The 12,171-nt window shown below is 44.1% G+C and overlaps 1 protein-coding gene across 8 annotated transcripts in view; it reads right to left on the bottom strand.

Moving 5' to 3' along the window:
• Positions 1 to 12,171, bottom strand: part of LOC144113417 (uncharacterized) — a 63,006-nt gene that overhangs the window by 42,245 nt on the left and 8,590 nt on the right. For all 8 annotated transcript variants that reach the window (XR_013310793.1, XM_077646485.1, XM_077646486.1 and 5 more), the window contains exon 5: positions 3,236 to 3,469. Coding sequence is in view for 7 of the 8 variants with exons in the window: in XM_077646485.1 (XP_077502611.1) it covers positions 3,236 to 3,469 (234 nt within the window). In the remaining variant the exon portion in view is untranslated. The remainder of the gene's footprint in view (positions 1 to 3,235; positions 3,470 to 12,171) is intronic.

Raw genomic sequence — 12,171 nt, 5'->3', positions numbered from 1 at the left:
TCAAGTTTTGTATTAAGTTTGATTTCTTGAGCAGGGATGACAATTGTGCTTTGAATGACAATTGCGACGCCTCTCGAGGGTCTATTTGCCTGCTCGCGATCGCGTCGAAAGGTTTTATAATGTTTTAGGATATTCACATGTTTAGAGCCCAGATTAGTCTCTTGAAGGCACAAAGCTAAAGGCAACATTGGCCCTAGAATATGTGTTATGTCACTGCAATTCCTGAACAGTCCTCTACAGTTCCATTGAACCACAAAAGCCATGTTTGTGTTTTTGGGTGGAAATGGAACGGAAGGAATTTACTATTCTGGGCCCGTTATCAGGGCTCTGTCTTTTTTTCGCTCGAGAGAGCTGTTCCGCCGCTGTAAAGCAGGTGGTGTGGAAGTTATATCCGTCACCTCACCAGAGGTGCTGGAGGACCACGAAGCCGCGGATGCGTTAGTTTCAGGCCTTCCCTGTCGGGGGGAAGTCCAGCAGGGTGCCGACCCGTGGGCTGGGACTCCCTGCTTTGGAGATGGCAGAGCAGCCTTCGCTGTCCCTGCCTGGGGCGTGGATGGCCCTACCGTAGGCTCGGTAAAAGCGGACTGGGCAGATGCCGGAATGCTGTGTGGTGCACCGCCCCTGTGCACCACATCAGCGAAGTTTGTTTTTGCTGACAAGGTGAAAGTGTTCTTCGTGTGGAATAGTCGTCCTGCTTTCTTAAAAGTGATGTTTTTTTTTTTGTCTTCATTGTAATTATCTCTTTCTCATTCTTCCATGTTTGACATGACCTTGAATATGCAGGGTGATCACCTTCACAGTTTGCGCAGCGAAGTGCTGCTCCTTAACAGTTTTCAGAAGCATGCTCCTTTGAAGCGCATTTAGTGCAAGTTTTGTGGCCACGGCAGCTTTGTGACCCATGACCATACCTTTGACAGTTGAAACATTTTCGTGGATTTGGTATGTAATGACGGACATTTATTTTCAAATAACCTGCTTCTATGGACTCCGGGAGTGTGCTTGAGTTGAAAGTCAGTACTAGATGCTGTGTAGGCATTTCACTGTCATTTTTCCTTATTTTGATGTGATGCACATGTATGACATTCTGGTCTTTGAGGCCCTCAAGGATTTCTTCTTCAGTAAGGTGGATGAAGTTTGTTTCAGAAATGACACCACGGATGGTGTTCAAGGATCGGTGCACGGATGGTGTTCAAGGATCGGTGTGGAGTGACTGAGACTGGGGTTCCCCCAACTGATACTATGGTGGAGAGTATCGAAAATTGGGCATTGTCTTTGAGCTCCAGTAGGAGGTCGCCACTAGGCATTTTTTTAGTTTGTAACCCGTGTCCAAGGCAGCGGTCAGGCTTTTTGCTACCAGGAATGGTGATAGTATTCGAGCGTTTTTTTCTGTCTGTTCACTGTGTACAACATGAAATTTAGGAAAGTTTCTTTCGATTTCTGGAAGCATTGTGAGGTTAAATCGGTCTACACTCTTTTTTGAGGGAAATCATTTTTTTTGGGAGGGTGTCGCAAAATTCGGCGCATTTTTGAAAAAAAAAAACTGCCGCTGTGCCTAAGCAATTGTGCCCGCGCGCAGTAAAATAAAACAATAACAACGGGAAAGGAACCCCGGCGGTTGTAACTTTCCACTCAGCTCGCCGGCGCGGCGCCACGGGGGCATGGCCACGTGCGGCGTCGATTTTTCTCGAATGTTGAAGTTTTTGCTTGTCGACGGAAAGGGGGTAACTTGGACAGCACCAACCCTCTCCCTCTACCCTTCGCTCCCGCACCATGACTCAGCATGCCGCGAATGACCTAGACTGTTCTAGAAGGTGGTTTCCGCGCTCGACCAACGCCCGGCGCAAGGAGAAGGAGTTTGTGCGGTTAAAGCTGCGTGTATGTGCGCGCCTGACCTGGCGCGAAGAACAAACAGACGCGGTCCGCGCCTATAAATGAGGGGCTGCAACCGCCGTCTGTGAGCCCGAGCCGCCGTACAAGCTTCCGAGAAGCGCGCCCGCTCGACTCCCGGGAGAACACCACTCGACCAGCCAAGGACCAGCAAGGCAACGTGCGCCAGCCTGCCGATCGGCCCCGTCGTGCTCCTCAGGTCATCGGACTGTCGCAGTGCCCGGTGAACAAATTGTGTTTTGTTTATTTGTCTTTCTCTGTGTTACTGCACTTAGGTGCAAAGATTTTGTTGAATTGTTACCTTGCATGTGTTGCATTGTATTTGTGAATCACTTTGTATGTGCTCGTATGAGTGATTGTAACTTCCTCTGTATCGTCTCTTAGCTGAATAAACTTTGTTTTGTTTTGCGACTCTTTGGCTCCGACCCATTCTCTGGCTTGCGACCGGCGAAAGCTGGGCACCAAACGACCAACCCCCTTGTCACTTGGTAGCTGGTCTCCGGCTGAGCTTGCCACGCTGAGTCGAGGGCATCTCCTCTGTGACCGAGACCGCTACCCCCACACGCTCTAAGGGTGTCTGGGAACGCACGCAAAAGTGCGCAAAGTGGTGACAGGGGGGGAAGCCATGAAATATGTGTATTGTTCGGCCATGGTGCCAGCCGCCCACCATAGAGCCCAATGAGGGGACAGGACAGGAACTTAAAAACAAGTCATGCCCACGCCAGCTGTACACCACTGCTATAACCAAATATGGGCTGGGCAACTCAGGGTAGTTACGCCACACAAGGTTAACCCTAGCCGCCTATGAAAACTGTAAGAAAAAAAAACGGGAAGAGAGGAGGAGACAGGAGTTGTGAGAAAGAAAATAGGAAAGTAAAAGATGGAGAGGAGGACAGGAAAAGGCAACTGCCGATTTCCCCCGCTTAGGTCAGGCCGGAGGTGCCGTCTACGGGAAGCTGGGGCCAAAGTGGTGTGTTGCCTTCACTGAGGGGCCTTAAAGGTCCAAATGCTCGGCATCGGCTCAACCACCAGGATCCCCTTTTTCCCGGACACGGCGATGCCACGCACGGCCAGGCGCGGGTGCCCGGGTCCGTGGTGATGCACTGTTCACCATCATCCCCCTGAGGGGATGTCCCTGCGGATGTTCGGGAACCCGTGGTGTCGCCACTCACCAATGTCTGCAAACTGCAGATACCCCCCTGCGGGGACATTAGTACTTTTGCTCAGCTTGCCGCCTTTTCATTCGCACACAACTAACAAAAGTATGTTTTGTAAGCCTATTAAGGTAAAGTGAAGAAAGGGTAGGTAAAAAAAAAACCATTCCTACAATACAGAGGCCTACACTCACCGCTTCTTTGCTTCGACTTCTTTGCTCTCCCGGAGTTCCATTATCTCGTCAAACTTGGCTTCACACTCGTCTGCAGTTGTCAGAATTTTTTGAAGGGCGTCCCTGATTTGAGGTACTAATTTGACTTTCTCCTCGATGACAGACAGCTTGCGTTGGAAGTCTACAACAGCAGATTCAAGGCTAGTCAGGGTTTCTGTGTCTGCAGCAATTTTCTTCTTTCTAGCAGCTGGATCCCTACAATCAGACGAAAGCATGTCCTATATTTTACTTTTACAGGAGAAAAAAAAATAATGGGGAGGGGTGGGGGCATGCTTGCACAGAAGAAAGGTCTGAATCACACGAGGTCCAAGCTTCAGCCCAGCCTGCATTAGATCAAACTTCTTTAGAGAGACAAAAGGAATAGCACAAAAGAAAATTTCATCCCACTGATGCAAATCAGTTCAACAAGCCAATGCAGATACTGAACTTTAAATTTTGATGAACTAGTACACGTACCCGTACCGCCCTCTCTTGGAAGCCTGTCGTCGTCCTTTTGCTTGCCTAGTTCATTGTGTTCTTTGCATTGGTTCATCAAAATCATGGAAGACCAACTAGACTAACAGCAAGTGTTGCAGAAATTTGAGGAAGCTATGCACAAGTATATTATCTGTTTTGTTTAACTGCACAGCATTCACATCAGCCTGTCTGTCTCACATACTGGCAAGCACAAAAGAACTTTGATCTCAGAAGAACCAGCGCAAAAGCACAACGAACAAGAATGAAGGAGGAGGACACGGACAGAAGCGCTGCACCTTCAACTTAATTTCGGCAGAAACCAGTGTAACGATTTTATACAGTTTCCTGTCAGGTACCATGATGCACAAGCAGAACAAGACCATTTAGATATGGCAATGACTCAGGATGAACGGCCAATAAGTAAAAAAACATGATCTTGAAAGCTAAAAATGACAAAAGAATAAAAAGTGAAAGGCCAAGAAGTAACACAGCAAAAAACTAAGAAGACCAACTTGGCCTAAAACTTGGATTTAATCTTCATTGGTCTTTTTAGCTTTTTTTTTGCTGTGTTACTTCTTGGCCTTCCACTTTTTATCCTTTTATCATTTTCAGCTTTTAAGATCATGTTTTTTACTTGTTGGCCATTCATATTCGCACTCCTTAATTTCTTTTCTTGATGTGTTATAATAAAGAGCTGTGTAGGTTTTTCTTACTTGTGCCGCTCCTTTTATAACCTAAGTCATTATCATATCTAAATGGTCTTGCTCTGCTTGTGCGTCAGGGTCCCTGACATGAAACTGAATAGATATGTTGCACTAGTTTCTTCCAAAATAAAGTTTAATGTGCATCGCTTCTGTCCATGTCGTCCTCCTTCATTCTTGTCCGCTGTCCTTTTGCACTGGATCTTCTGAGATAATGGCTTACCAACTAGGCCAACAAGTGTTGCTAAAAGGAACTTTGCTGGAGTGAATTTGTACTGTGCTTATTAGTCATGTCGCTCTTCTAAAGTGCCACAATTATTCATGTCTTTTCTCTTTTTTCTCCACAGTGAAGATAGCTACAATAAAAGTGCAAGATTCCAAGAAGCCTCAACAACCATGATGAATTAACCACATCATCTTGGTCCCTATTTCATACAAGTTGCTCTGAACATTACAGTGGCTAACTGAAGAATTTGATTACCAGATGCTAACCTTATCAGTTGAATATTCAAAGAGAACAGCCAGCAAATGAATTTACACTCAAGTTTTCCTGCACTAATGTGTTAATACTCCTCTCAATCATTACACTACTCGCTAGAGTAACAGGCATTACTATGAATACTAATGATTTATATGTTGGCACTCCCTTTCTTGGGGGCCCATCAACATCCTATAGGAATTCGATATTTTTTACATGCAGGTCACCATTAGCGTTAACACTTGTATGACGCGGGCAACTTCATCAGGCTCAATGGGCTTGAATATAGTCATAGCTAGGCCCCTACGTTTTCTACGATTTCATGAAAATCAGATTTCAGTATTTTTCACGGAATCGTGCGTTACCTGCCACATTCCCTCCCTTTTTGTTAATGTTGCTGTAGACATCGTAAGGAATGTGAAAGAACAATGGCCATGTGATTAATCTTCTGAATTTTCTTCAAAGCTATAATCTGGTAACGAATGAAGTATTGGTGATGTCCTGATATGCTTATTTCCCTCTTCACAAGAGTAAGCTGGTGCATCAAGCATGGTAGCTCTAGTGAAGCACACACACTCTTCTAAAGCAAGGTTTATGGGGTTGCAACAGAGTCGCAGTGAGACCAGTCTGTCTAGCATCGATGTCAAGTAAACAGCTCACTTTGCTAGAGTCAAAGCAAGTAAGCATGAAAACATGTCGCAGTAAAGTGAGGGGGACTTGTGGGAGCCCCGAGGAAGAGATAAAAATAACCATTTCCCACAGCCTGGGCAAGTTGGCAGGGGAGTTTCATCAAAGCGAGAGCTGGCAAAGCAAGCGAGAAACTGAAAATCTGTAGCCTGAAGTGGAAGGGACCCACCGACACCACACCACCCTAACTTACAGCTGTGATGCAAGACGGCAACACCATCATGAGAATTTCGATGTGCCACCATGCGGTTTATTGCAGTGGCTGCTGCACCAGCTTGTTCCAGTGCGCTTCTGTCACAGCCATGTCACCATGGCTTTGAAGAAGAGTCATGATACCATTGCTTTTTGAAAGAAATATCAGTAGCAGCAAAATACATTTTCAGTTTCAAGTAATGCCCAGCATCCATTCTGGGATCTTCCTCTTGTTGCAATACCAGGCCATTCGGGAACAAATCATCATCAGCTTGACTACGCCCATTGCAGGGCAAAAACCTCTCCCATGTCTCTCCAATTATCCTTGTCCTTTGCCAGCTGCGTACACCGTATGCCCGCAAACTTCTTAATTTCATCCTCCCACCTAACTTTCAGTCGCCCTCTGCTACACTTGCCTTCTCTTGTAATCCACTCCATTACCCTTAAAGTGCAACTGAAGAGGTTTTAGAATTCGATGATTTTAAACGAGCCGAATATGTGAAACTTGCTGGTAAAGCATGCGAAATCTTTTTGCGCTAGCATTTGAAATGGTGCCATAATCGCCGACTAAAGCGGCGTCGGCATTCTGGCTTCTCTGCAGTACACAGCAATGGGCAGAGGCTGCAATGATGACGTCACGTACTGTGGCGCTATGTTTCCGGCAAAGAAGCTGTTATTTCAAAGAAGAAAATTAATGCCTCAAAGGTAAAGCTCACGAAGCATTGTTTGGTGGCATTGGAAGACGCATGGCGTCATGTAGCCGAAAGCAGCGGACACTTGAAATTTCGGCAACAATGACGTCACCACGAGTTTCATCCTAGGCAGTGAGGAGAAGCCATAACATTGTCACGGTTTTGATCAGTAATACATCACCATTTTAAATGCTAGCGCAAAACTACTTTGCATCCTTTACCTAGAAGCTTCAGTGTTTTGAATCTGAATTTTCGAATTTTCAAAAACCATTTCACCTTCCATTCCAAAAACCATTTCACGAGCGGTTATCTTGCCTTTGCATTACATGCCCTGCCAAAGCCCATTTCTTCCTCTTGATTTTGACTAGGATATCATTAACCTGCGTTTGTTCTCTCTCAACCACTCTGCCCGCTTCAGGCAGTTTGGCAGACAGGTGCCAAACTTCTGCAGGGCTGTATCCCACTTGCAGGCAAGGCCACCACAGCAGGTGCGAGACTGCACACCGAGACATCATCAAAGATTATTTGGTCTGCTTTGGGAGCATTGTATCAAACAAGCACTAAACTTTAAGTGAAGAGAATATCAAGCACTAAGAAATGCTGGATTGCAACAGCCACTTTCAATTTTAGTGAAGGTACATGTGGAGTACGCGAAGCGCGTTTAAAAATTGTGGAAAATGCGGATTGTTTTGGATTTGCAGAATTTAAAATTTTCCACCGCAGCCAATAAGGGGCCTTGGCTCATTACAACCCTCATAACAGCCCACGTTATTTGACTGTACAAAATTAATCTATTAATACCAGACAGCTTCAGCACTCCCTACCCATGACCAGCTAAAATATAAACAAAGATTTAGGGTTTCAGATGCTGTAGCTCGTGCATCTGCATGTTTTGCAGAGGCTAGATTAAGGGCCATGGCTGCATCCCATAAATCTAAGCTACCACTGCAACTTGAATTATTTCACATGTCTGAAAACTCCTGTCTAATAATATAGTCCAAAGGTCCGTGCTACACTTCTTCTTTATGGAAACATTAACCCGAGAGGACTAAACCGTGTGCACTGGACTCAAAAACAAGAGCAAACAAAACAATGTAACTGTGCGGGGTGTTGCTGAAAGCAAATTGATTCACAGACACCATACATGTGGTGCCCAACTGATATTAGTCACACTCATAGCCATTGCAACTACACCTTTTGATTTCGATATGCTTTGTGTTCTACATGTAGCACAGCCACTGACTTTGCTAGATGAACCAATAATTCAAATCTGTTATCTGTTGCCAATGAATGAATAAACTTCAAACTTCAAATAAAACATTTGCGTTACTTGAGACAAATAAAAGATTTTAGTCAGCACGCAAGCCTATGCTATTCTTCAGTGACTCCCACACTTTTACATCGCAAACAAGGCATTTTTGGCAATTTTCAATAAAAACCCACGCCAAGTAAAAAAAAAAACTGTCCTCTAAACTTCAGATATTCTCCAATTTTCGCTATCGCCTTGAAGACAAACTGTCCTCCACAGAAAAGATCTGTGTGCAATGTATTCAGCATTTAATTCTACACTATAAACTTCTCTGTCAACTTCTTTGCTTTTTCACATTCTTCAGTGACTCCCATAGTTTTACATCGCAAACAAGGCATTTTTGAAATTTTGCAACAAAAACACACGCTAAGTAAAAAAAAAACTTTGTCCTCTAAACTGCAGATATTCTACAATTTTTTTTAATCACCTTGAGGAAGACAAACTGTCCTCCACACAAAAGATCTGTGTGCAATGTTTTCAGCATTTAATTACTACAATATAAATTTCTCTGCCTACGTCTCTGCTTTTTCATGAAAGACTTGAAATTTAGTGCAGTTATGGCCAAGCTAAGTTTTTTGTGATCACTGATAAAGCATTTGAAGAGTCTCCAAACCTCCTGCAGAACAACCCCAACCCCTCCTTTACCGAATCTCTGCGGCTTACAAACGATATGGCGCCGCTGGTGCAATCGCCGTGACAACGGCTCGTTTTGTTTCGTCGTCACCGTAGACAATGGAAATATCAGACTTTTTTTTTATCAATTCAGGCAAGTACCCCAAACAAATGTAGCATAAAACAATTTCGCCAACCCAATGCCATTTCTGGGCGAAATTTGAGCTCGAATAATTCACCAGTTTAGCTCAGAGAAGCATTCTAAAGCACGCGTTTAATTGCAGCACAGTCTGTAGAACAAGACAGCGCCTCATATGCCTATGACACCTGTGTATCGAAACTGAGGCCAAAAAAGGGTCATTTCCGCTTGCGGCACTGTGAGTGTTATCCTCTCCTAGGCGCCTTTTCAGAGGTGGCACAGCCAGTATGCTATGTAGTGCAGTGGTTAGTGAACTCTCTTCACACGCAGAACACTACGGTTCGATTCCCACTAGTGCAACTTTCTTAAATCACATTGTGCTTGAATGCAGACAAGCTAGAGAGTGAAGCCTCTTTACAAGAGACACTCAAGGGACCCAAGAAAGAAGTCTCTTGTAGCTAAAAATTCTAAAAAAACAGTCTGACTAGATCAGTTTATTACACAGCAGGACATAAGTGCATTTAAACACATTCACACACATTAACAGGAAATTGTTAATGTGACTACACATTACTTCACTTCAACATGACTTTTAGACACTTGAGTTTGTGTCTGATGCGAAACTATAGTGGATAAACCGTCGAACAGAGCCGTCGCATGTAAACATAGCGACAGTTCCGGAGTCCGACCAGTCTGACTACCGGTGTACAAGGCGACCGGCACCGCGGAAGATGGGACTGAAATCCAACCCAAGATAAATTCACCTCAACAGACGGCGCAGGAGCACGACTGCAATTAAAGAAACAGAATAATGGAAATTTTGGTGCAGTGAGACAATAATCGCAGCCATGTGATGTGTGACATCCAGCTGAAGAATGGAACAGAATCGAGCCAAGGGAGTGAAAAGTGGAGCGCATAAGAGTTTGTACGATGTCTGCCGCATTGCGTGAGCTTATCTGGGTTGCATCTCTTCTAAATAATGAAGAATTTACACTAGGGAGCTAAAAAAGTTGCCTTTAGTAACCGAGTGTTTCTTGTAACCATGTCTCTTGTATGCGATGTTGTTAACGTGGTTAACATAGGAAAACCAACCAAACCACTTTCAAATGCCTCTTATAACCAAGTCTCGCTTGTAATAATATCTCTTGCAACGAGATTTTACTGTAAAACCAAAACCAAAGTTTGTGCAGTGCATTCTCACTGCTGCAGTGAACCTCGCGCTCCGAGCATAGTCTCCGGGATGTGACCGTGCCACACAGTGCCAAGTTTGAATACTCGTTTAGAGCAAACCCGATGATACGCTCCAAGCTCCGATCTGCACCATAGCAGATCAGTAAGACAAACACCGCCTAAAAAAAGTGCTGGGAATTTTTTGGTTCAGCTTGTCTGCCTGCTGCACAGTGCGTATCACGCAGATGTATTCTGTCACTGAATGAAGTTTTTGTATGCAATCTGCATGTACTATGTTTTCTCTTTCAGCTTGTGAAACTGGAAAATTGAAACACAAGTGGATCAACTGAGACCTCTTTGTTTGTAGTGTATGCCTAAACGGCCTGCCTGTCATAGGCAGAATGTTTGCGTCTTCTTGTGTTCTGTTTCACAACGATCATGAACTGTGAAAGAATGACATCTCTTCACCGCTCATTTAGGTTTTATACCTATTTGTGTCGAATTGAGGTCTGTGGTTAACTACAAGAAAAATCGTAACACATAGCTTAACCCCTTGTATACTCATCGTCTCGTTCTTCATTACGCTAACATCGAAACGCTTGCTTGCCAACTTTCCATGAATGGGTAGTTTGAGATGCAACCAACCGAGACATGCGCTCAACAAACTTCGCTTTCAGTCGGCTCGTTTTATCTAGCACAGCTTGTCTGCATTCAAACACAATGTGATTAAAGGTCAAATAAAAAAAACTAAGAAAACGTTGGTCCAGCGGAATCGAACCCTAGTCTCCCACGTGTGAAGAGAGTTCACTAACCATTTCACTACGCAGCAGACCGGCTACGCCGCCTCTAAAACGGCACGTAGGGAAGGATAACATTCACAGTGGCGAAAGCAGAAATGACCCTTTTTTTCGCATAAGTAGTGGGCTCTCATTTGAGACACTCTCTCTTCTAGTTCAATTTAGCTGGGTTACATTGGCTGGCTGAAGCTGGCTGGTAGAGCCGCCATCGCAGGCTAGTGCAAAGCTCAGAAAAGCGAAACTGAAACTAAGCGGTTGGAGTGTTCTCAGATATGGGACCGCTTGCTCGTCATCATGCCTGCCGTCGCGCGCATGCTAGAAGTGTCTTAGCAACTATGCAACATGAAATTCAGGTTTTGAGTGGGGCTACTACAACGGTCTCTTGGCGTGCCAGTCATACCTGGACGCAGCCTCCGTTGGGGGCCTGTTGGAATTAATCATGTGAGACCAGTACAGCATCGAAATTAGTGTCTGAAGCCATAGAATTACATAGGTGTTGGACGGGATACAGTAGTTCAAATTATCCGGATTTCTGAATTAAAGGGGGTCTAATTAACTAGCTTTCACTGCACCTACAGCCAAACAGTGAGTTCTATGCTATACTTGTTCATGCAATTCTGCTTATACTCATTCAAGATTTTCTGCAAGAAAGTGTTGATAACCAGGCAGTGACCATGTAAAATTAATGTGGCATTCTACAAGTTTAACTGTTGGCATGCGCTACAACTGAACTTCGCAGTAAAAAGGTGAGAAGGTAGAGATCATATGATTACATGGCATTAACATGAATACTACTGTCCTTGCAAGGTCCCTACTGTTTACCATCTGCCAATGGCTAGTGAAAAATCTGCATGGCCAAAGCAAGCCATGCATTAACAGACTGAGAACACAAGCAGTCTATCAACCATTACGTGCTTACAACTGGAAGCCCATTGCAGAGATTAACCCTTAGCAGGACTCGTGTTACCACATTTACAAGTGCCGGCAAACGGACAACGGTGCACCTAAGTACTATATTCTTGAGCGCTGGATACTACCGAACTATCAAATAAACCATTTTGAGCGTTTTTATCTTTCGATAATAGGTGTCCTTTGTGTTCTGTGTAGTTTTATAAGCGTAGGTGTACAGTTCAACGTGGCAGGTTTTAGCGGAAAGAAAAAACTTGGAAAAAAATGTTCAGCTTTTGTGCCTTTACTATCAGTCCGAATGCCTCATAATACTCCTTTAAGCAATTTTCAGCTGTAATGCAATTTTTCATATATATGTCGCAAAATCTGAGGTATGGATAAGCGCCACGTTCAAGGTCTTTTTATGAAGTCATTGATACAAATGCGTGCCCTTTTTCTCTACAAAACCAGTCAGCAAAAAGGCTTGAAAGTGATGTGATTCAATTTCTAGAGTTATTCTGAGAGATTTTGTCATTAGTATGCATGTGAGACATGCATACTGACTTGCACCTTATAGAAAAGGGTAAAAGGTTATAGACAAAAATTCTGGTAACCTGCTTTCTTGAGCTTGAGACATTAGTATACATGGATCAATACAAGGACTTTGCCTATATCTGGTAAATAATACAGAACCGTATTTTCCTCTCTCATGTCAGCTGAACGGTGGCCAATAACGTCAAAGTTGAGCTTAAGTCGCATAAGGCTAAAAACAACTG

Source organism: Amblyomma americanum, chromosome 1 (genome assembly GCF_052857255.1).
Source record: "Amblyomma americanum isolate KBUSLIRL-KWMA chromosome 1, ASM5285725v1, whole genome shotgun sequence".
NCBI lineage: Eukaryota > Metazoa > Arthropoda > Arachnida > Ixodida > Ixodidae > Amblyomma > Amblyomma americanum.
Note: the sequence above shows the minus strand (reverse complement) of the source record. Positions and strands in the feature narration are given on the sequence as shown.